The sequence below is a fragment of the Olea europaea genome, chromosome 12 (genome assembly GCF_002742605.1).
Source record: "Olea europaea var. sylvestris chromosome 12, O_europaea_v1, whole genome shotgun sequence".
NCBI lineage: Eukaryota > Viridiplantae > Streptophyta > Magnoliopsida > Lamiales > Oleaceae > Olea > Olea europaea.
Genome location: NC_036248.1, coordinates 14,923,458 through 14,946,385, shown reverse-complemented (window position 1 = coordinate 14,946,385; position 22,928 = coordinate 14,923,458). Strand labels below are relative to the sequence as shown.

Sequence of the window (22,928 nt, the reverse complement as noted above, 5' to 3'; positions counted from 1 at the left end):
GGCCGGGGGGGGTGGGGGGGGGGAAGAAGAGAAAAATCATCCAACTTTGTGCTACAAAACTGTGGGGCCACAAAGTACAAAAAAAAAAAAATAATAATAATAATAATAAAGATTGGAACATTCTCAACCAGAAGAAAGGAGAAGAAAACAGTCTGCAATAGTTGTGTCATCTCACAAGCAAAAAAAAATTCATTAGTAGTACCTTTGTCAAACAGTTTATGCAAGTGACAAGAGTTCTCTCATCTTCAGTAACCAATAAAGGTACAATAACCTGCAAAGCACAAAAGTAAGGCATATGATCAGCCCACGGGGAAAGAGGAATCAGCTCAAGGGATCTTAAAAGTAAATTATAAAAAGTAGTACTTACGCTTAAACATCTGAATGGATCATATTGAGACAACACTATAGTTAAGCTATGCTCTGCTATGCCTGAAACCTGAAATAGAAAGTTAATATCTTAAGTCATGGACAAGATCACCGAATGAGAACTGAGATAGTTTTTGCAGAGAGCTTACTTTTGGAACTCCGTCTTTTGTCACATGAAGCAGTTTTTCAATCACTATCTCAACAGAATCCTCTATGGCATCTTTCTGCCAATAATACAGAGAAGTCATGAAGATGGAAAGGGGGAAGAGGAAGACATTTGGGAAACTCTGGTCTACAACCATCAAGAATATAGACAACGGACCTGATTTTTCAGCATCTCTATGATTAATGATAAAGTCAGTTCCCTGATTGATGAATCAGAATCATCCAACACTTCAAGTACAGCAGTCAAGATCTGGTTAAAGTACTGCAAGACACAAAAAGAATTATAAACATTTGCAGGATGTATTTTGTCTTTGCGCATTGTATATGCTACAAAATTGAACACAAAACAATATAATTTCAGCACTAGAAAGGAAGGTAATACTGCTTATTTTCAAGGAGTCTATCATTAAAGAAAATAAATACAATGGGAATAAAATTGCCAGCATTAAGTTTCACAAAACTGGTGCAATATAAATTACGAGACTTCCAGCACCTTTTATAATAATTAAATTTCCATGGAGTAAACTATGTACTATTTAATACAATTGTCATTTTTTTAACAATTAAGAACAGAAATTATAGTAGACAATATAATTTTCAACAGTAATGCCAGTTATCTTTCATTAAGCTGAAATCATAACATGTAAAAAATTGATCAAATATTCTAGTTAATTTTTCCTGTGCCATATAGATTGCTATGGTCCAAGGCACCATCTTTCTCCATTCTGAGACATATTCTTCTTCCAGTTCTAGACAAACATATGGCAAAGTTCAGCTTTATAAACTCAAACACTATATATGTACCATATTATTGATTGATTTTATCCCTCGCCTATTTTTTTTTAAATTACAGAGTAAATAGTCATTAAGTTCACATCAAGGAAAGTCATTAAATTCACATCAAGGGAATGTTGAGCACGAAGAAGAAATAAACTTTGTAGACTTAGCCCCCGTTTGGCCCCCATTTTCTAAAAATGAAAATGGTTGGAATAGTATTTTTTTGAAAAAATGAGTAGTTGAAAAAGAAGTAAAAGTTTTCGATTTACATGTTATATTATTTTATGAAAAATTGTGTGGTTGAAAATAGGAGAAAGAAAAATAGAATACAATGAAATGTAATTTAATGGGGGTCAAACGGGAGCTTAAAAACATTGTACGAGGAGAAATTTTAAGCATAAATATTTTTACATTTTGAATTTTCGGCCTATTATATTCACCTTTGTATGATTTTCTACCTAGACTACCATAAAATTACTTCTTGAAAGTATATTAACGTTTCGAAAGCATCGCCAAATTCAAAATTAAAAAAAGCACTACCTACAAGAACACATTTAAACTACAAAACTTAATTATAATTTCTGCACTTTAGAACCTGTTCTGATCTGTGTTTCCTTTTAACTCTATTACACAAATACATAACCAAATTTAAGAACCAAAAATACCTTGCTCCAAATAGATTGATCATTACACACTGAAGCCTCCACTAGCTGCTGAAGTGCACCACGCTTATTTGCTGCAGGACTTTCACCATTCCCATTGCAAATCTACCCAAAAGTTGGAGAGGGAAAATGGCAAAGGGTCAGAGAAAAGCATACTCAAATTGTTATCTTCAAACTCTTAAAAAATTAAGAAATGAAACTTATACAGGTCTTAAGATGATGAGGTGTGAAGAATGAGTTTGAAAATGAGATCATTCAAACAATCCACATAGAACACAAAACTCACCAAATGAAGAATCTGCGGAATGCTTAGCCCTTCTGGTTCAGAGTTTATGTTCAAAGCAGAATGCTTAGAATGATTAAGTGCCAGCTCTGATGAAAGCTCGTTCTCAACCCCAAAGTCTGCAATGGTCTGTTGATGATCAGATCCAACAAACTCATTTATGCTCAAATGTGGCATTGATGAAACCTCAGCACTTGCAGGGCGATCCATACTTTCTAACCCACTAGCCCAACATCCAATGTTATCAGTGACAGAATTACTTGCATATTTCAGATTCTTAGAATCAGGACAGATATCAGGGTTGGAACTGGTCTCTATTTTATGATTTAAGTGCTCCTGAGCTTCATCAGATTTTAAGTGACCAATAAAGCCTGTAACATGGGACGCATCTTTAAGAGAACTCCACTTCCTACCACCATCACTATCAACAGAACTAGTAAGATTAGTCCACTTTCTACCACCATCACCATCAACAGAACCAGCAGAATACCTTCCAAATAGCTGGCTCTTCTTTGATGCTCCAATATAACCCTCTTCAGAGGATGTTCCAACTACATCAAAGGGATCATACGACGACTTACCACGTCTCTCTTTCTTGTTCTGCAGAAAGTTCATCAGATCTACTTCTATACGGGGAGTATATTGCTTGAGGGCTCGTCTCAATGAATTTTGTTCTTCAACAGATAAGCTAAGAATAAAGTTCAATACAGCTATTGAATCAAAATGGGTATAAACAGATATGAAACAAGTTATGGAAGCTTCCTTCAGTTTCGTATTTTTATCATAGACCATTGGTGTCAACTTGGCAAGAAATAACTTCAAGATACCACTGTTAGCACACCCTTCAGAATTTGATGCATGCTTGTTAAATGAACCAATTGCAAACTCAATAACTGCTAATTTTGCCTTAGGAGAACGCTGTTCATCCAATGACCGGAGCAAAGCAGGTAGAAGAGAATCTGTACCATAAGTTTTGCTAACAATATCCAATGTAGTTGAGCAAGGTTGCCTTACTAATTCCTTAGGATCAATTAACCGAGAAAATACATGTGGCAGGATCCTCTCCATGTAACTTTCAAAGGGTTTTCTGCATGCTGGGATTAGATCTGCAAGAGTTGAAAGAGCCGCTTGTGCAACTTTATGATGGGGATCATCCAAATGCTGGAAAAACAATTTCATGACCTTCTCGAAACTCTGCATAATTTCTTGAATACCTCTCTGGCCTTGCTGAAGCATAGATCGCACATAATTAAACGCAGCAACACGGACACTCCAATCTGAACTAGAATTGAGCCCCTCACTCAGTGCATCATTAAGAGAAGCTGGTACATCTGCATAACTTGATACATCTCCCAGTAAGAACTGATTATCATCAAAGCTTCTCCTCCTGCCTGAAGACATTCGCCCAGCAATATTCTTTCTTAACAGTGGTCGTTGAAAATTTGGTATGCCATTCTGCGAATCCCTGTAATTAGCATCTTTATAAGGTGTATCAAAGTATTGCCTATCAAAATGGGAGTTCATATATCGCCTTGCTTCTCTAACGTCAGTATTTCCTTCGATCAAACATCTTTCCGGCAGCTTTTCAGAAGCTCTCTTGGTTGAGTAAGAAGAATGTCCTGATAGAGATTCACTCTCATCATTTTGATATGATAATTTAGCTAAATCTTTAGATGTCTGAATCTGAGTGATGATGTCAGACAAAATCAAGCCTCTATTGCGGTTATCACCTTTAGATATTCCAGACATAGAATCCACTACTAAAGGATTTGTAAGAGTGTTTGAGGCTGGAACAGCAAGAGGAAATGGTGGATCACGAGATGATGGTGGCTCAACTCCTGCACTAGGGTCAATAGAAAATGTTAAATCATTCACCAAAGATTCAAGATGAAAAGCATCATCTAGTTTGAAGGCGATATCTCAAGGATGGAACCTAACAAATACTATGAAAGCTGAGGAAGAGCAATTGTTATGAAAGAAAATATTAGAAAAGGAAATAACTACCCAGGTCCAAACTAGAGGATCGGCCTTTTTCAGATATATCCAAACCTCTCAGCATACTTTCTATAGCAGTGACCTTTTGTTTGCTTGAATGCAGCACGCTTTCAAGGCTACGCTCTGTGGGTTTACCTACAGACTTTGATTGTGATAAAAGTAGTCCAGAGGAAAGAGATGTCCCTGAGGGTATACTTGCACTTCTGTTCATTGCTACTATCGCAGAAGTCCCATAACCTGGTATATTTGAAGGTGCAGATGTTTGAGATGCAAGCAATGTGTTCGAGTTCCTCTCACGAACAGAAGGAGAAGCATGTCTTCTATGCATACCTCCATCCTCATCGTTTATTACCTGTGCAAATAATGCCACATTATTTCGAAGTTTTAAACAGTTGTTGAGAGGTGCACGGTGAAAGCTTAAGATAGGAAAGGATGTACCCTTTGAACAACAGGATCAAAGGACAAAAACAAGCGTCGAGAACGCTCAGGCCAGGTCTTTGTGAACATCCTATAACAAGTCCTTGCAGTAGAGCGTACCTGTTTGAGTTCAATGAGTCAAGTGATGGACACTGCTACGGATTAAAGAGGGAAATAAAGAAACTACAAAATGTGTATAGTACTTCAAAGAAAATTAAAAAGAAAAATTTGGCCCAAATATCTGCATTACAAAATGAAAATTTGTTATAACACAAAGTCAACCACTGCCCCAGGAAAACAAAGGGGTTCATGTACAAACAATATGTACCTCGCTCATTGCATCTGCAACACAACATCTAATAAGGTCGTCATAAAGGTCAGCAGATCGCTGTATTTCAGGTGCGTCAGCCCAACATTCAAGTATCAGAAGTGCATATTCACAACACCTGAGTTGGGAAAAAGGAAATTAAGATATAAGAGTGCATGGCCTGTAGAACTGCTCACTTGTACTACAAAAGGAATCATACCTGGCACGAAGTAAAGCATTGCGGTCATTCTTCGCACTGTCAACTATACGAGGAAGTGCACGGGAAACTTTGCAATTGCGTAACATCTGGAAAAACAAATTTAGGGCACATATGATTGGAGGAAGTATAAATGAAGAAAAGAGACAAGCTAACCAAGCAAGTCATAAGACATTACAGTTTTTATGCAGTTATCAGCGGATTCTGCAATTACAAGTACTGTTATCACAACAAGCTTGAAAAGGACCTAAATTTAAAAGCACAGTGTGAGAAACAGGTTAAATATATCAGATTAGTAATTGGATAAGGAAACTATTCTCACTGGAATAAACATCTCAGCGCATGACTCAAAGTCCCCCAAGAGCTCTTTTGACAAGAAGCACAACAAATGGCAGGCCTAACAAAATGAACAAGGAACAACACCACAAAAATATATTTTAGCAACGACATAAATATAACACAGTGAGCACAATTATCTTCAATTTACAAATAATGCAATAATAAAAATATATAACCCAAAAAAACTATTATTTCCTTATCAATAACATGTCAAAGCTGAGAATGATTACAGACTGCCCATAAACTAGCAAACACCAGAACGCTTATGTGTATAAAGATGCATATGAACACTCTCTCAACATTTGAGAAGAGAATTCACTAGGAAGTGAAATAAACAGTACAGTTGGATACTGTAAAGATAATCCCTTTGAAAGATATAACATATATTACGAAAATAACTCCTAGTTTTCTCGCCAATGTAACATAAGGGTATGCAACTTCATCACAAGAAAAGGCAGAAAAAAGCTACAGTTACGAGCAAACTTGTGTAAAATACCTGCTTCACTATGCTAGATCTCCGATCTGATAGTTGGGTGCTCAATGGGCCAACAAGTTGTTTAAGAAGTCCACGGAAGCAGGGATAATCAACCGCACCTGATAAGTTGGAATGAGAAATGATAAATATATTTACACTGAATAGGACCATAAATATATGTCAAAATTTACACAGTATAAAAAACTTGGACCCTTTTTCTAGTTGAAATAAATCATTAGATAATCTTAGTAAAATCCTAGAATTTTGGAAAGACACAAAATGCATGGAAGGCTCACACATAAAATTTTCCACGATTTGGGTCTTCTGAGGACCATTAACAATTAATAATACATGCCAATCACTTGCTCAAGGCCAAAAAATTGTTTATCCAAAAACTTCCAAGCAACAAGACAACCACTGCTTGACGTAGAAGTTCAAACTTTTGTTTTCCATTTATGGGTTTTGGAAGGGTAAGGGAGGTGAGTATATATTGTTTTGTGCTTAAATGCACAATATGTCGATTCATCAGAATCTTTTCTACCCCCGTCTGTCCAAACTATATATTCAGCTCAATTCATATATTTCTACAGAACCCAACAACAATATAAAGTTTATTGCAATATCATGACATAAGAAATTCAAAAAATAAGAGATGCAAGCAATTAGCACATCATGTTCACAGAGGATAACAGAGAGGCTGTTAGTTGTGTAGTTAGGTGGAATACAGACCTCCGATAACAAGGCCTTCCACTCTCTGCATGGCTGCAGTACGGATAGACCAATCTTTATCTGGAACAAGGGTTGAAGCAATCTTTTCAAACTCCCTGATAAGCTCCTTCTCTGAATACACTTTAATCGGCTCAACAGATTTCTCAGTTATATCACCATCTCCTGCTCATAATTGAAAGAACACAATAAGTCAGCAGAGCATGATGCTAAAAGAACATCATCAAGTTTAAAAATACACAGTTCCAGAACATCAGTTTAATCAATCAAATTTTAAACTTGGGGAGTACATTTTTTCAATGTCACCAGTAAAATGCTACTTAAATAAACAAACTCGCCAGTAAAAGATTATTTTTTATATTTTTCACACCGCACAATTCATTGAATGGATAAAATGAGCGACAAGATGTGGAACAGCCAGTATATGCTACATTGGTTATCTAGTCAGATAAGGATCTTAACCAAGATTGACCTCGAACATATAATAATAGAAAAATCTATAGTATCCAGCACAAGTACTGACCTCCTAATAGAGATACCTCACGCATGGAGCTTTTGGCCTTAGGGCTGCTCTTTTTTGGATTAAGAGTTGTAAGCTTTGTCTCACTGGCCGCATAGTTGCTCGCAATTGCCTCTGACGAGCGAACTTTTGGCTCAATTTTCTCCAATCTGGCATTTATATCTCTTATCTGCATTGTATCATCATATCAGAAAACTACTGAGTAATAAGCCTTGAACAAAGTTAAAGTTTTACATTAGACAAGAACTGCACAAATAATGCTAGATTAACAAATCATTAACTCAATCTCCCACGTGAATCAGTAAGCACTTGAACTGCTCAGACAAGTAGTATCAACTGTAACTATATATTAAAATTGGAGAAGGCATATAAAAAACAAAAGCAAATCAAAATCTCAGCCTGGCACATTTGAATGATAAATACTTAAATTTAGAAGTAATATAATCTCTAATCCCAATGTTACCATTGATGTGGGAAGCTGATGTCTGTTCAGTTCCTCACGGAACTGGGGCCCAGCCTGAGTATACATCTCCTGGGGAAATGAAACAAGATTGTCAAGAAAGGCAAGGTGAAGCAATTCTTAAGATGCTGATGACGTGCCAATTCACTAAGGAGAAAATGCTTAAGCACTTCAGCAGCAGCATAAATACACAAAATGTAAAAAACTAGCTCCACCAAGATTCTCAGAATAAAAAGTCCATGGAACATATGTTGCAGCACAAAAAAACTATACATACTTATATGCAAAAGTTGATCCAAGCTGACAACCAATCCAAACCCAATGAATTTTGAGTGTTTCCTTCAATCGACCAAAATTATGACATGATCACTCAATGACATAACCTTTTTGCTGAAAGCATGCTAACCTAGGAAAAAGTCAACCAAAATTTAAGCTGGTTCTGAATTATATAAAGAATAGGCTACCTCTTTACCAACCCAAATCACGTGCTTGTTAAAAGGTAACCTCATCTTGTCAATTCAAAACACACCTCTACAACTAAATTTCCATCCTTATTTCTTTTACATTCATCTCATGCATATTTCTTTGACAGCACCTCAAGCATCCATGAGATTAAGTAATTGCATAGTCTTTATATTCCTAGGAGATTAAACTCCTTCAAATGCAGTCCAGTTTATTGTGCGCTAATTATACTAACATGGGCATGTGCAGCATTATTTGGCATTTCTCCAGACAATTCCAGAGATGTAACACCTTCAAATAATGGCACAAATGACCTGAAAATGTGCATAAAATTATTTGATAGTTTGTTTACCTCCTACTGAATGTTCTTTAGAAAACTTACCTAACACCTAGAAACGACAAAAGGTTACAAAAGTTAGGGCCCTCAGAATCCTTTTCCAGCAAATCTTTCTTCAATACTCTAGTTGATTCACCAAGCTATCCCATGTTTGCCCCTTGATGCACCAACACGGACACACTGACAAGCAATTTTTCAAAAAATACTAACATGATACGTGGCTAACAAATTGATTTAAATATATTTTTTAAAATTTTGTACTTTATTTTTCACGTCAAAGGTAAAAAATAAAAAATCAAAGGGTTTGAGCAAGAAGAGTTTTCTCTTAAAATGAAGCCTAAAGCTTTCTTTAAATGAAATGGGTTTGCTTCTTGTATAAGTTTGCATTTCAAAACATGGGCAAAATAATAACTTAGTTGTTAAAAAAGTTGTTCAATATTTAAAATTAGTAAATATACGACTTAACAAGCAAGATTTGTATCACTAAATAAAATGTAAATCCAGTTTAAAATGGCTAGACACACTTTAAAATTGACAAGGCCCACTTTCAAAAAATTGATCTAATTACCAAAACATTAAAATTGAAAATATGACTCTCATCATCCACAAAATAGGTTTCCAATAGAGAATTCCTGCCACCCATACGGTGCCATCAAGTTACCGCAACAGAAATTTCCCATAGCCCACGAAACATTGGAACTATAGACACCAAAACCCAGCTAAATCGGCATGGTAGGGTTAGTTTTTCCTTGCATTCTTATTTTTTCATCTTTTTTTATCGTTGAAAATTAAAAAAAAAACACGCCACTTGGTGTGCCAGGACACATGCTGGTGACATGTCAGTGTTCGATATGAGTCCAACACCAATACACCGGAGTTGAGAGCGTGTCTATGCTTCCCCAATTTACCCCGTTTAAGTTCTCTTCAAAACCTTGCATCCCTAACAGTATGGTAGGATTTCTATGGCTGGTATCTCATAGGAAAATTGATAATCATAAAATGGTTCGAAAGAAATGCCCTTTTCCTCCATCTCCCCTTCATGGACCGCTATGGGTAGAAAGGATTCAGAAAGAATGAATCACATATTTTCACATTGTGATGTCATGAGGGGTTCATTTTCGAATCCTTCAGGAATTTGGTTTCAGATTAGCCTTCCCAAGCAGGTGTTTCCTCGTTGAAAAAATAAATGGTTTTGTCAAGTGAAAAAGTAGGAATGTATGATCATGTGAAAATCAACAATTTCAACTATTTTTTGTGGGATACCGGGAAAGAAAAAATAAGATACTTCAAACAAACAAGACTATTCTGAGTTGTGAGAAAAATCTAAATTTTTACCATCCTCAAGGATTTCCAAAAGTAAAGAGTTTTAAGGTTGTCTTTTTAATTCTTAAATTGGAAAAAAAAAAAATGTATCAGATTCTAGACTTGACTTTATTTTTTTTGAAGATTAGAGAATTCTTGTCCTCTTAACAGTTGAAGTTATGCTTCTAAAACTACTAATTTATGCTTCTCGTCGAAAAAAGGATATACACAATAACTCGATGATCATGTCAGCAAGAACATAGAAATGCTCATCTAGTACAACATCTTAGCACATATGACATATCCTTTCTTAACCTGAGTAAACAAATCATACTCGGTCCCATACAACTCACAATAACATGTTTATTCTAAAGACAGCTAGATAAGCTTTACCATATGTATCAGCATCCTCAGTTTACCTCCTACTCAATGCAACCATTGGTTTGATTTGGATTTTTCTAAAGTGAAAGAGGTTTCTAATTTATATATTTATATGAAATTTGTAACACAGCACAGTCACATGTATTGGTACTTTCACAGTCTCATCCAACATATTGGCTCTTATTTAGGAGTTGTATCTAGATCAAGCATCATAAGACCAAATTCCAATTTAATCATTTTTTACTAAGCCAACTTACAACATTAGTAAGAAAAAAAACATTGGAGTGTTGTTGAAGGCAATACTTATATGATATACATGTAGCCCTCTTTAACTGGTTGAGCTTTTAAACCAAGCGCATCCAACCCAACTCAAATATGAGAAGCTTCCATGCTAGTAGGATAGTATAATTTTTCTTGTTTATTTGAATTAACAGATTCTTGAAGTACACACATGATGGTGTAATGTGGAATGTGTGGAAAGACAATGCATAAAAAATTATAATTAACCTATTTCTCTATGATGAAGAATTTTAAACAAATGAAATTGTGCCCTTTTTAATGGCTTAACCTTTTAGATTAGGTAGTTCAACCTGGTATTAGAGCTAGAAAATATATTAGGTTCAAGTCCTCCTGCCATCCATTTATAAAAAATAAAAATAAAAATGCATATATTAGACATTTGATAATAAAAATGAACACACGTATTGAAGAAAATTGAAATAACTGAAATTGTCCCCTCTCTATCAGCCTAACCTTTTAGATGGTGTTTAACGTGGTATTGGGGCCCACAATTAAATTCGGTTCCCCATTTATTAAAAAAAAAAAAAAAATGTGCACACATTAAACCTTTGGTAATAAAAGTGAATCAGCCTACATGTAAGAAGATATGTTGAAGAAAATTTAATAAATGACATCATCCTATCACTAATAGCTTAACCTTTTACGTGGTGTAGTTCAACACTCCAAATGAGATGGAAGTAGAGGTTCTATTGTTGTTTGCACATGTAAGTATGTGTGTGTGAGAGAGAAAGTGATCATGATGACCTGACATTAGTGACGTAACTACAACTATTCTTGTAATTAGTACAATTAAACAATGACTTCTATTGCTATTACTATTGCAAAAACATGTTAATCATGCATTAAACTAACCTCAATGCATGAAATAGCAGCTTCCCTCACACCAGGATTTGGATCCTGCAACATCTGCAAAATCTGACACCCACGAATAAAAATATAAGGCTGTGAAATCTTTCTTCTCTTAAATTCAAAATTAGCGATAACATATATTGGCACGTCCTACAAAATATATGAAATCAACATACTGGGGGAAGAATAGCACGTTGAAGAGGTAGTTCCGTCGATGCAAAGAGGCCAATTGCTGATGTGACGGTCCGTGCAAATTCTTCTCGAACTCTCCAGCTTTTGTGTCCCCAAGCATAAGATCCTGCTCTTTCAACAATGATTGTCGGTAAAGAAACCTGTTGCAAAATTAACCATCAACAGACAACATTCTTACTTTTCTCCATAAATGTGAAATATTTGTCACACATCCATTGCCCAGAAAAGGTCTTAACTTTATGTACATTAGAAGGAATGCAGATTGGATGAATGACTGACAAGGAGGCTTTAGAATCACAAGACCAATAAGCAACAGCAAGATAATATGTACTTCCATGTTATCAAATATCAGAAGAGTTTGAAAAGACAAAGCTAAACTTTTTGCTTTCAGATCACGTGAAAAAATGGTGACCACTATAATTGGTTTATTGTATGCATCCTAGACTTCAGTAGATATCACAGCAGTTCCAGTGCCAGCATTCCTTATTGTTAATGATATTTACAATTATAAAATAGGAAAGAGGGAGGCAAAATTCAGATATGACCAGTATAGGATTAATCCTTGATTAACCATTTCTCACAAGCAGGTAAGTTATAACACACAATTGAGAGCTATCAGCATTCTACGAAAAAAAATTGAGAACAAGAAAATTGCATATAAACAGCATAACTGACCACAGGAGAAGCTCTTCTAGGCATTCACCTCATGTGTCACAGCCAGGTAAGTGCTTATTAAGTCCAAGAAACTCATACTATTTCTGAGAAATGCTGAAGTTTTAGGATCTTCAGGATATATGTGCAACAAAAATAAGGACATTTTTAGGCAACGTATTGTGGCATTGAAAGAGGCTAGAAAACTCTTGACGCGTGTAATTGCTTTTTTAATGTTGCACAAGCCAATCAAAAAGTTGCTTGATGTGGCTAATAGTTATACTAATAAGTGGTGGAAACCTAAAGTTGGAATCCTTTCTATGAGTATTGGAAGTATCCAGAGAGGAAAACAGAGCTTATGGAAATAGACGTTCAACTCTTGGCCAATATTTTGTACAATTTTCACTTTGTCCACAATTGTAAGGTGGTAATTTAAATTGGCATAATGTTTTAAGTGAGAACAGAAAAATAATATTTGATACAACTTTTATTTTTGTCCTCGATACTAATTTCCAAAATTGTAAACTAAAATCATTGAAAACTTGTCTGAAAAGTAAAGAATGAAAAACCTGGGAAGAGGACATTAATCGTGGAAGTTATTTCTCAAAACAGGAAAAAGAAGCAGAAGTATTCCATCACAAGGGCAGAGTACGTAAAAGTTGTAGGGTAAAGATACAAATGCACACTTTCAAACCTGTGCAGGAAATTACATATTTGTCCTTGTGCAGTTTGAAATCCTATGGTTGAAATGTCAATGGACATCTTTTATAACTCAATGTGCATAGCAAGTCTGTGTCATACAGGAAGATGGCAGATAGTGACAACGAAACGAAAATCAATGTAAAATTGTTTGTCTGAATTTTCATATCCTATATGCTTGCTATTTGCTAGCAATGATAGTGCAGCTTCATTATAGTAGCTCCTAATATTCAAAACGAAATCCTTTTATTTTATTTTTCCTTAAAACAAGCCCCAAAGTGATTCTCAATACATCCTGAACTACAAAAAATCGGCAATTCCAATTCAACTTTCTACCATGGATACAAAATTAAAATTAGAACTTCATTGCAAAACCCAGAAATCTCTCCAATTTTTAACATGCCGAGTCCATGTCATAGACGTTCATCTTAAACTGTTTCCTTCGTTCCATAATTTAAAACAAATAAAAAAATGAAGTTATATTCAGCAACAGACATATACTGGTATCACCAATTTTCTAGCTTCACCGATCGCAATGTCAATCAGTCATCAAATTCATCAAATTTTAAATAGAACATTTATAATCACACTAATTATAATGGCGATCGATAAAGAAAAATCGACCAATTGAGAGGGGGTGCTGAGTAAGTCTGTGCTTGGGAGGCAAGTTCATTAGCAATCATTGTACCTCCATGAGAGTAAGTAAGAGCCGTCTGGCAGCATCTCTCACTGGCTGTTTTCCATCGCCTAACCTCTCGACCACAGCGGGGACCAGCGCATTGAAATGTAGCTTCAAGTGTTCCCCTGATAACACGGCGGCCGAATCTAACGCCTGCAACGCGCCCTGCGACACCCGAAAGTTGTTGTCTTTCAAGAGATCCAGGCACACGTCGACAAGCGACGTCACCTCCGATGACGATAGACTCTTTCTGGAAGCTTCGAGAAGTTGGTGGAGTCTCTCTACGCCTGCCATTCTCTCCTTAGTGTCCTTAGCACGCGCCAACTCTAAAGCTTCCTCCATGGCGACGGCGGTGGTTCGCAACTCCGATCTGGCGCCAGTGGCTATCAGATCTGTAAGTGTGGGAAATGAGAGAGGGCAAAAGAGATGGTTTTGCTAGATCGACGGAGGAGAGGGTACAGTCTCTGAGTGCAGTTGGAAAATATGCATTTTTTTACTGCTAATTAATTGTCTGTATGGGCTTTCAATTTTTTTATTATTATATTTTTTTGGGTTAAAATTCTACTTTTCAAAAAATCGCAAAGGAGGTACTTTATATATGAATATTATGTAAGTAAGTCATTAACTTTCAAATATTGACACTCATATCCTTCACTTTTCACCTATGTAGCAGAATTTTTGAGTAGTTTAATGATTTATTAAATATTTCATTTTTGGAGAAGCAACGTAATAACTTTTTTTGACAAAGAGATTATTGGTAATTTATCCTTTAATTAGCAATAAATTAGGGAAAAAAATAGAGGAAGTAATCTTTTATTGTAGAAGGTAAGCTAAGTTAACAATCTTTTCTATTTATTTGTTCCAAACATAAAAATTTAATTAAAAAAATGTATTTATTTGATAAAACTTTGCTAAAGTTGAAGAGTTCTATCAACTTTTCATTGATCAAACTTCAATTTTAATCATAAATTTCATGGAATCAACAATTTAATCAAAATATGCTAAACTTAGATAAAATCTTTGTTTTCAAAAGTTGCGTTGCTATGTTTAATGATCTCGTGCAATTCAATCTAGATATGAATCTCAAATTATGTGTTTATGAGACAGCGTATAGTCGATTTTCAATTAACATAATAGTAAAGATAATGTTTTGACTACAAAGAAGTATGTGTAATATAAACATCTAAAAAATTCAGGACTAGTTAATTGTAGAAAGGACAAATAACTAACATAATTTTAAAAATTCAAGGGGCTATCAATGTGAAGTTCAGGATGTAGCGTATAAATAAGAGCAAATTACACTGAACGTCTTTTTAGTTTAGCTCTTTTGACTTCTACTTTCATTTATTGACAACGTAGTATTTAACGTTTTCATTTTTTAGGTTGATGCTTTTAGGGATGAGTTGTGTCCAAAAAAGCCATCACATTTTCATGCGCTACTTATATTGATCTAGGTCCATCGAGATGTTCGATCCAAACGCTATACATTTTACCACTTGAAAATATAATATTAAGAGCATCTACGATGTAATAATATGAATCATTGTACATGTGTCAAGTAAAATGATAATGAAGAGAATAACATCTCCAATGGGATGTAGATTGTGGATTTCATTAATCGCGGGTCACATGTGTGAAAGATAGGACATATAGAAAGCATGAATATAAATTGTAAAAATAAATAAATAAATGAACACATCATTGATCATTCAATAAAGATGAATTATAAAAATTAAGTGGAGGGTGTAATAGACATCTTCTCTAACTTTTAATAATTTATCTCCATTTGATGTAGTATTTAGTATCCTTCATTTAATTTCTCATAATTTAGGTCCCGTTTGAGTCGATTTTTTGAAGCAAAAAATAAAAAGGGATTTTAAAATAGTGATTTTGTTGAGAGTGTGAGATTAAAAAATATGAAATTTTTGAATTTATGTATAAAATTATTTTATGATAAAATAAGTGGTTTAAAATGAATTTGATAAAAAAAAAAAAAACGGAGGTCGAACATAGGCTATATCATTTGTCCTCCATCCTTTGTCTATTATGCACGTTGGCCCGTGGCTTACAATTTCCCTAATTCATACTTCCATTGGAGATGTTTCAGTTTCTCTTCATCTCCCATTTTGCTTGTCACATGTACAATAATTCATAGTTCGTTGCAACAGTGATGGTCTACTTCCCTTTTCTTCCACTCAAACTCACTAACATCTATCAAAATTTACTAAATTTTTTATAAAAAAATTATGTCAAACAATCCCAAATGGGTACCTCGGATAAAAGCTTAAATTGTTAGGAAATAAAATAAACTAATATAAATATACTTTATCCTCATCTCATCTATTCACTTGTAAAGTCGATAAACATCAATGGCGATGAGAGCATATGTTTTTTTGGCTTACTTTCTCGATTCTAAAATAACATGAAATATTGATTAAGGAAAAGATACGAGCCAAATTCCAAGTTTATTTATTCTTTGAGCCATATTGATCAATTTATGCAATTTCAATTTTGAACCCAAAATCGAAGCAATTAGATCACACTATTTAGAAACTTAATTTTTAAGGCATCGATTTTGAGTCCCTTCAAAGCTTTATATTTTGGAAAATTAAAATGCAAGGATAATTTACTTTCAAGGTTAATCTTGTCAACTTGCATGACTTGGTGCTAAAATTGTTACTTATATTTAAATTTTCATAGGATTACATTTATTGACTCTTGTTATTCACCGCATTTTTTGGAAAAACTCAGCTTTTCAGGATGCTTAGAGTAGGTATGGGAAAAGAGTACATAATTTTTTTTTTTGTTAAATATTGTTAAATATTATTCAATTTAATATATTCAATTATACAATTGCATTAACTGCTATTAAGAAATCGCACAATTGGCCTAGTTCTATTATTTGACAATAAAGACCTCCCAGTCAATACCACGTACAAGTCTTCTTTCTGATTTTTAATTTTTAATTTTCCCCCCTTGTGAACTCGCAATTAGTAGTTAGAGAAATGCCCTGTCGGTGACACTTAATTTGGTCTGATTTTGCTTAGGAATATTCCCTTAATTAAGAACAAGTGTAGAAATTCAAGAGAAAATCTTACTTTAATTGAAGATTCTAAGCATGTTTAGATTCAAGCTTGTTTAATGTAGCGAAAGAAGTACCTTCTTCACGTCAGTCAATTGAAATGTTTCTTTTAGTTTTTAACCAAAGATGAACATGCTATAACAAGTCATTCTTTTCATGAGAGTGTACAAAAAAGTAAATTTATATTACAATTATAAATATAATTTCTATTCAATATTGATTTGGTGTAATTGCTTGTCGATTATCGGTGCCAAACAAAAGAGTTAATTTGCCAACAATCACCTATAACTTGAACTTGAAAAGTTTATGAATTCTTTCGAGTTTTCTTTACTTGATCAAACATTCAACTTCATTTACAACCTATTAAAAATAAATCTAGAAATAAAATAAAAATAAAAATATTTCTTCTGAAATGTATAATATGAAGAAAAAGGTCATCACAATTACCATCTTCCATAATGATATTTAAGTACCAATCAAATGAGTCAATCATCTACTTTAATATCTTTTTTTACAATCATCTTTTTTAATATTTTTTTAAAAAAAAAAAAAAAAAAAATTATTCCTTCATTAATTCAAAATTTCGAATTTTAAGGAATCAATACTTGCGAAGGGATAATTACTCCGATAAATAAAATATGGATACATAATAATCATCCCTATAAGATGATTATTGAAGTATTACTGCAGTCAATAGTCCTTATGCAAGTATTGCTTTTGTCCATTTATTTAATTAGATAAGATAAACAAATGATTATGTTTACTATTCTAGTTTGTCAAATGTCATTTGGGTATGATTAATATATGCAAGACAACTTAATGACAAAGCCAATCCACCCGCTCACTTTTGGACATATAGAAGCAATCCAGCTGTCAACTTTCACTTTGAGAATGTGTTTCTCCCAACAATTTAATAGCAAAGAAAATGCAATATACAAAATAATAGTCGACCTTTACAGCTTGGCAATTCAAGACGACAAATTTAATTAGTTAAATTAGACAATACTCAACAAGATAAACAACTCGATATGTTGAATTAGAATATACTGAATAATATTATAGAAAATAAAATCAATCAGCTAGAAATCAAATTGGATGGGGCAAAACTCGTTCTAATGCTTTCTTTGTTTTCAAACAGTTCCTCTGCTTAAGTTTTTCCTAACCGCATTGATGATTGATCACCTTCGCTCATCAGGAAAGTTGGGAGCAAGCTAGTATATTTCTAACCTAATATTTAAAGATTCATAGTCTTGAAGCCCATACTCTTCCTATGAGAAGCGGAATAAAAAAGAAAGCACTTCACTAACGCTATTGATTGAGAAGGGAGAAGAGCCCCTCCTCAAAACAGAAAGACTAAACGCCAACGATCAATGGCCAACTTTAAGTCGAGTTCTGTCCAAAATTTGAACTTTAAGAATACAATATTCTGTGTAACACTACAACAATGCACATCTAGTCTGTCAAGTATGTACCAATGGAGCAACTACGTATCATCATAATAAGGTGCATTTGGAGCAACTGATGATAAATTTTTGAGAATAGTTTACCATTGCCTCGAAATTCAGTTAACACAGAGGAATCCGCGTGTTGTTCTCCAAAAGAATTTCCAGTCAAGTCGAGATGCTCCAATTTTCTTGTACAAGGAAGAATGATTTGAATTTTAATTTTCACATTTTTTTTCTAACACTCATATTTTATTATAAATGTATCAAGAAGGGTATTAAAAACTTTTTGATGCAAAAATTGTCTGCAGTTAGTTAAAGTTAAATGAACACGAGAACTAAAACCGATGAAAAAGACCATTAGATCGTGATTAATGTAAACATGTATTTGGCATTAGAGTTCTCACTGGGGGGCAAAACTAGATCATCTGCATGCATCATAATTCAAAGTTCAATCAACATTTTTTAATTACAAGACCAAATCATTTGAACTTTTTCTTTTAAAAGTGAACATAAACTGCATCATGAACCTAAAAGTTTATTTAGAGTGTGTTTGAACCCTTTTAATTTTGAAAAATGTATTATGAAATGTAGATTGATGGAGAATGTGTGGTTAAAAAATGGAAAAAATTTTGATTTGCATATAATATTATTTTAATAAAGAATGTGTGGTTGAAAATGAGTATTGTAGAAAAAATAATTTGGTAGATTGTAAAATAATGGGTGACAAATAAAGGTTTAATATGATGCTCTCTTAACATTTTGTGACCTCAATTTTTAAACCTCTAAGCGCTGCCACTTGGCAACCCCCGGCTCCCGCGTTAGCCATTCCTTACCACCATCAAAGCTTCGCACTCCTGTAAGTGTTATGCCCTAAATCCAATCGATTTAAGTTGTAAACACTTTTAATATGTTTAATGTATTTAATTTTGGCAAGATCTATTATTTATTTAAATTAATTTTCTGATAAATAATATTAAATAATAGAATCCGAAAATTCAAGTTTAAGTGATTTGTTAATCACAAGGAGTTGTGATTGTGAGATACAAATTACGTATAATTGGATCTTGAATAATTTGTGGTCGTAAGTAATAGCGAGATACGAATATCGTTATTACAGATAGATCATTACGTGTGGCATTTCCTACTTGTGAAGTAAGTAGCTGATCTCACAAGCTAAAGTATGGTGACACTTAAATGAACACGTGAATGTTTTGTTATAGAACGAAAGATTGGAGGCCCGCTAAAAGATTCCACATGGATAATTATCCGAGTGTTAGTGGTTAATATCTAACGTTCGGTAGTGGAATTGGTCCTTTGATTTGAGGTCATTATAGTGCCTTGTATGAGAACAGTCATGCTTTGATGGTATTTGATGTCGCTCTACCAAAGGTCGCTAATACGGCATCGTTCGGGTATGTCAAGAACTATATGAAAGTTATGAATGACCAATAGAGAATTCGTCACTCTTAGATAGTAAGAAATTGTGATCTGCATTTCGTTCAATTAAGTCAATAACAAAATTCTTGGCCAAGGTATACACATAAGTCGAAAAGGAGTTTTCGACACATATTGACTTAATAATAGAATGAAAGATATGATCGATAATCGAGATTGACACACTTACAGATCTCGTAATTGATTGGATCATATTAACGAAGGGATTAAAGTTTCATGGTAAATGAACAAATTTGATTTTGTCATACCACATGACATTTCCTGTCACATGTGTTGCCCTGATACATTACTAGATGTCAATCTAGGACGACGAGCGTGAATTGGTGATAAATTAAAAGAGTATTTTAATTTATCAATTTTGATTAGATCAAAATAATATTTCATGTCGTTAGGCATCCTGATTGGGAACCTGATGAGTCGCACACAAAAGAGAATTGGAAGATTGCAATTTGTCAATTAATTAATTTAACAATCGTTGGATAAATTAATTAATTGGGTTGGCTATTTATGAGTCTAAATTAATTAATTGGATTAATTAATTCACGGACCGGATTTAATTAAATAGATTAATTAAATATTGGACCGGACCAGACCAAACTCGTTTGAGTTTATATAAATATATGGCTAGGGTTTTCAATCTACAACGAATCTCATAATTCTTACTAGCATAAGAGGAAATTGAAAATATTTTATTTTCACTGTGCATGTTTAAGTAAATTCCCAACAACTCCAACCTCCTCCTTTCTTCTATCCTGTGAACATTTCCAACCTCCTCCTTTCTTCTATCCTGTGAACATTTTCCCAATTTCATGAACTATAGCTGTCTCTTGATCCACAGTTAACAGCAGACCATTAGAATCCAATGTTGAATTGTTTGTGTCCACATCATAGAATAAACATTATTTCATGTGATTGATAGAAGACTTCTTATCTGCTAGCGAGAACTATTTGAAACAACTAAGTAATGAGTCAATATATGAATTGATTAGCAATATATTCTTTTGTTTTTCACAATGCAAAGTTCTTTTACACACGTCATAGGACGATGATTCCTTGATTCATGAAATCTAGTCACGTGATTTCAAAGAATTCATATATTTATGTGTAGTGTATTTCTTTCCCTTTATAAATTGGTTTATTAGATGGAAGTGTACTATTGAATTTCTAATGAAGATTTAATTGTAGAAACATGAAGTCAGATCGAGGTGAGTGGTTTTTGTTGATATCAATTAGGATACCACTGATGAAGATGAAGATGAAGATGAAGATGATAAATTTTTGAGCCGATGAAGAAGTAGTGGAGGTAGTAACTAAAATTCAATCATAATTTGATCAAACTGAAATCTGAATTACAAGTATTCTAATATTGATTTTGCATATTGTTTTGTATCTATGGTAGGAAGAAGTCAAAACATGAAGGTTGATAGTGGAATAAAAAGTGTTTAAGTTGGTTTTTTTGGGAAGTCAAGGTAAATTAACACTAATGTAACTTATAGGTGATTGGTATCACCTTGAATGGTTAAACAAATAAATTCAACTTCTTCAGCTAACATTATTGACTAGTTAGTGCACGCGAATTAAAGTTCAAACTTACATAATTAGGTTGTTCTTTAAAAGTTAACAATGTGAAATAGTACTCACTACTCAAACACGTGTTAAAAAAAAAGTTTGGCCTAGGTGGACCGTCTCATTCGAATTTCAGGCCCAATAACCTTTTGTCAATATGATCTAAATTTTTTTAGAGACTTATGATAAGGGGGTTATTTAGAACAGTTTTGTTAGGGGTACATCACCCCATATCTATTATGGACACTCGGTGCCTCGTCATTGGCAAGGCACCTGACGCACGTAGGGGCCCATAGGTGAGGCGCGAATGGCGAGGCACCGGGTGTCCATAATGGACACCTTTAGGTACAATGTGATGTACCTTTAGCATTTTTGTTATTTAGAATCACACTTATGTCCACTTTTAATTACACCGACCACTTGAGTGCCCCTTGGTTCCTGTCAAGACAATCAATTCCAAGGGGTATTAATATTAAGGTTTATTCCATGGGGCATTTGTTTATGACCTTAACAAATTTTAACTCGTGGATGTCCAAAATGAAATAAAACTAAACTTATTCGACTATTTTGAAATAATATATACTTAGTAACTATAATAAAACTTCACTACAAGAGGTTAGAACTGATCATAAATGAACTGGTTCCTTGTATATATTTCCATGCCATTGGACGGGTATGATCATTCTAATTCATATCACAATTTGATGTTCCATTCTAGTCCATCATTCTAATTCATATCACAATCTGATGGTGGAAATCGGGGATCTAAAATTTTTCTAGCCCTAAGGATGTTAGAATATCCATGTAAACTATGAAATATATATTTTGAAGACTGTCCAAGTTATATAAATTCTACTAGTGCTATCTCAAATAGTTCAATACTCTCATAAATATAGATGTAAAGAGACTTCTATGAGCCTCCGACCATTGTCCAATTCTCTATCAACTTTAGTTTATCTAAGTAACGTAATTTCCTGGAGGCCTATCATAGCTTTTGAAATTATACGATGCACTTACATTTATAACTAAAGAGAAACCCCAACTATTAAAAGTGTCAGGAGTATAATTTCATCTTGGTTAAATATAAGATAATGATCAATACATGTATAGGGGTTTGAGCTAGGTTGAAAATATAAGATAAAACAAGCTTTTGCTGGACAAAATTATGTATTACTTAAATTAATTATTATGTAGTAATGATATTTAACACTAGTGATTTTAAAATACTGAGTGGCACTGAATGATATGCTTAATTAAATAAGTTATATATTTCTGCATATAATTAATTGGACTTATCAATTTGTATCATATACACCGATATTTCAGAAGTGAATTACCCAAATGGTTATCGAATTTTAAAAATTACCTCATTTATCACTGAATTGTGCAAAAGGTTTGACCCCTGAGAAACTTTTTACAAAGTTCCGTGACCCACGGAAACCTTTTGCAAAGTTCAGTGACATAGTGAAAAGTTTTTGAAGTTCAGTGACATAGTGAAAAGTTTTTGCAAAGTTCAATGATCATTTGAGTAATTCACTCGATATTTCAGCATAACTAGTGCTGGCTAGCATTATTTGTTATAATGTGATAGATAAGTGTGGTTGGTAAGTGGGATTAGCTAGCATTAATTGTTGATTTTGTATCTTTGATTTAGACTAATTGTTGATTCTCCTCTTCTTTGGCATAAACGAATTTGATGTAAATTTGTGTTTTCTTTTTCTGTTGCATTTATCGCTCGTCATAGTAATTTCTTGCCAACAGATTTTCACCTAATAGACCACCACAGCGTAACCCCGATTAAGAAAACTTGAGAGCGGAA

At 33.9% G+C, this 22,928-nt stretch overlaps 1 protein-coding gene across 1 annotated transcript; it reads right to left on the bottom strand.

Annotated features, from left to right (window-relative positions):
* Positions 1-139: 139 nt before the first annotated feature.
* On the bottom strand, positions 140-14,068 carry LOC111405817 (CLIP-associated protein). The gene is made up of 19 exons (XM_023034873.1): positions 13,571-14,068; positions 11,517-11,672; positions 11,344-11,406; positions 7,713-7,781; positions 7,253-7,418; positions 6,733-6,894; positions 6,025-6,122; positions 5,512-5,586; positions 5,368-5,436; positions 5,193-5,278; positions 4,994-5,111; positions 4,687-4,785; positions 4,258-4,600; positions 2,257-4,091; positions 1,974-2,075; positions 689-793; positions 516-590; positions 368-436; positions 140-271 (listed from the first exon to the last, which is right to left on the bottom strand). Exons 1-19 carry the CDS (start codon positions 13,901-13,903, stop codon positions 167-169), a joined length of 4,128 nt encoding a protein of 1,375 aa, XP_022890641.1. The 5' UTR covers positions 13,904-14,068; the 3' UTR covers positions 140-166.
* Positions 14,069-22,928: the final 8,860 nt, after the last annotated feature.

What these genes read in the sequence shown, in the direction of transcription:
- LOC111405817 (XM_023034873.1), bottom strand. Translation starts at nt 13,903, where the DNA reads ATGGAGGAAGCTTTAGAGTTGGCGCGTGCTAAGGACACTAAGGAGAGA. An exon ending in GATCTAGCATAGTGAAGCAG is followed by an intron (nt 5,587 to 6,024) that starts GTATTTTACACA and finishes TCATTTTGTTAG; the next exon opens with GCCTGCCATTTGTTGTGCTT. An exon ending in ATCAATCTATTTGGAGCAAG is followed by an intron (nt 794 to 1,973) that starts GTATTTTTGGTT and finishes TGTGTCTTGCAG; the next exon opens with TACTTTAACCAGATCTTGAC.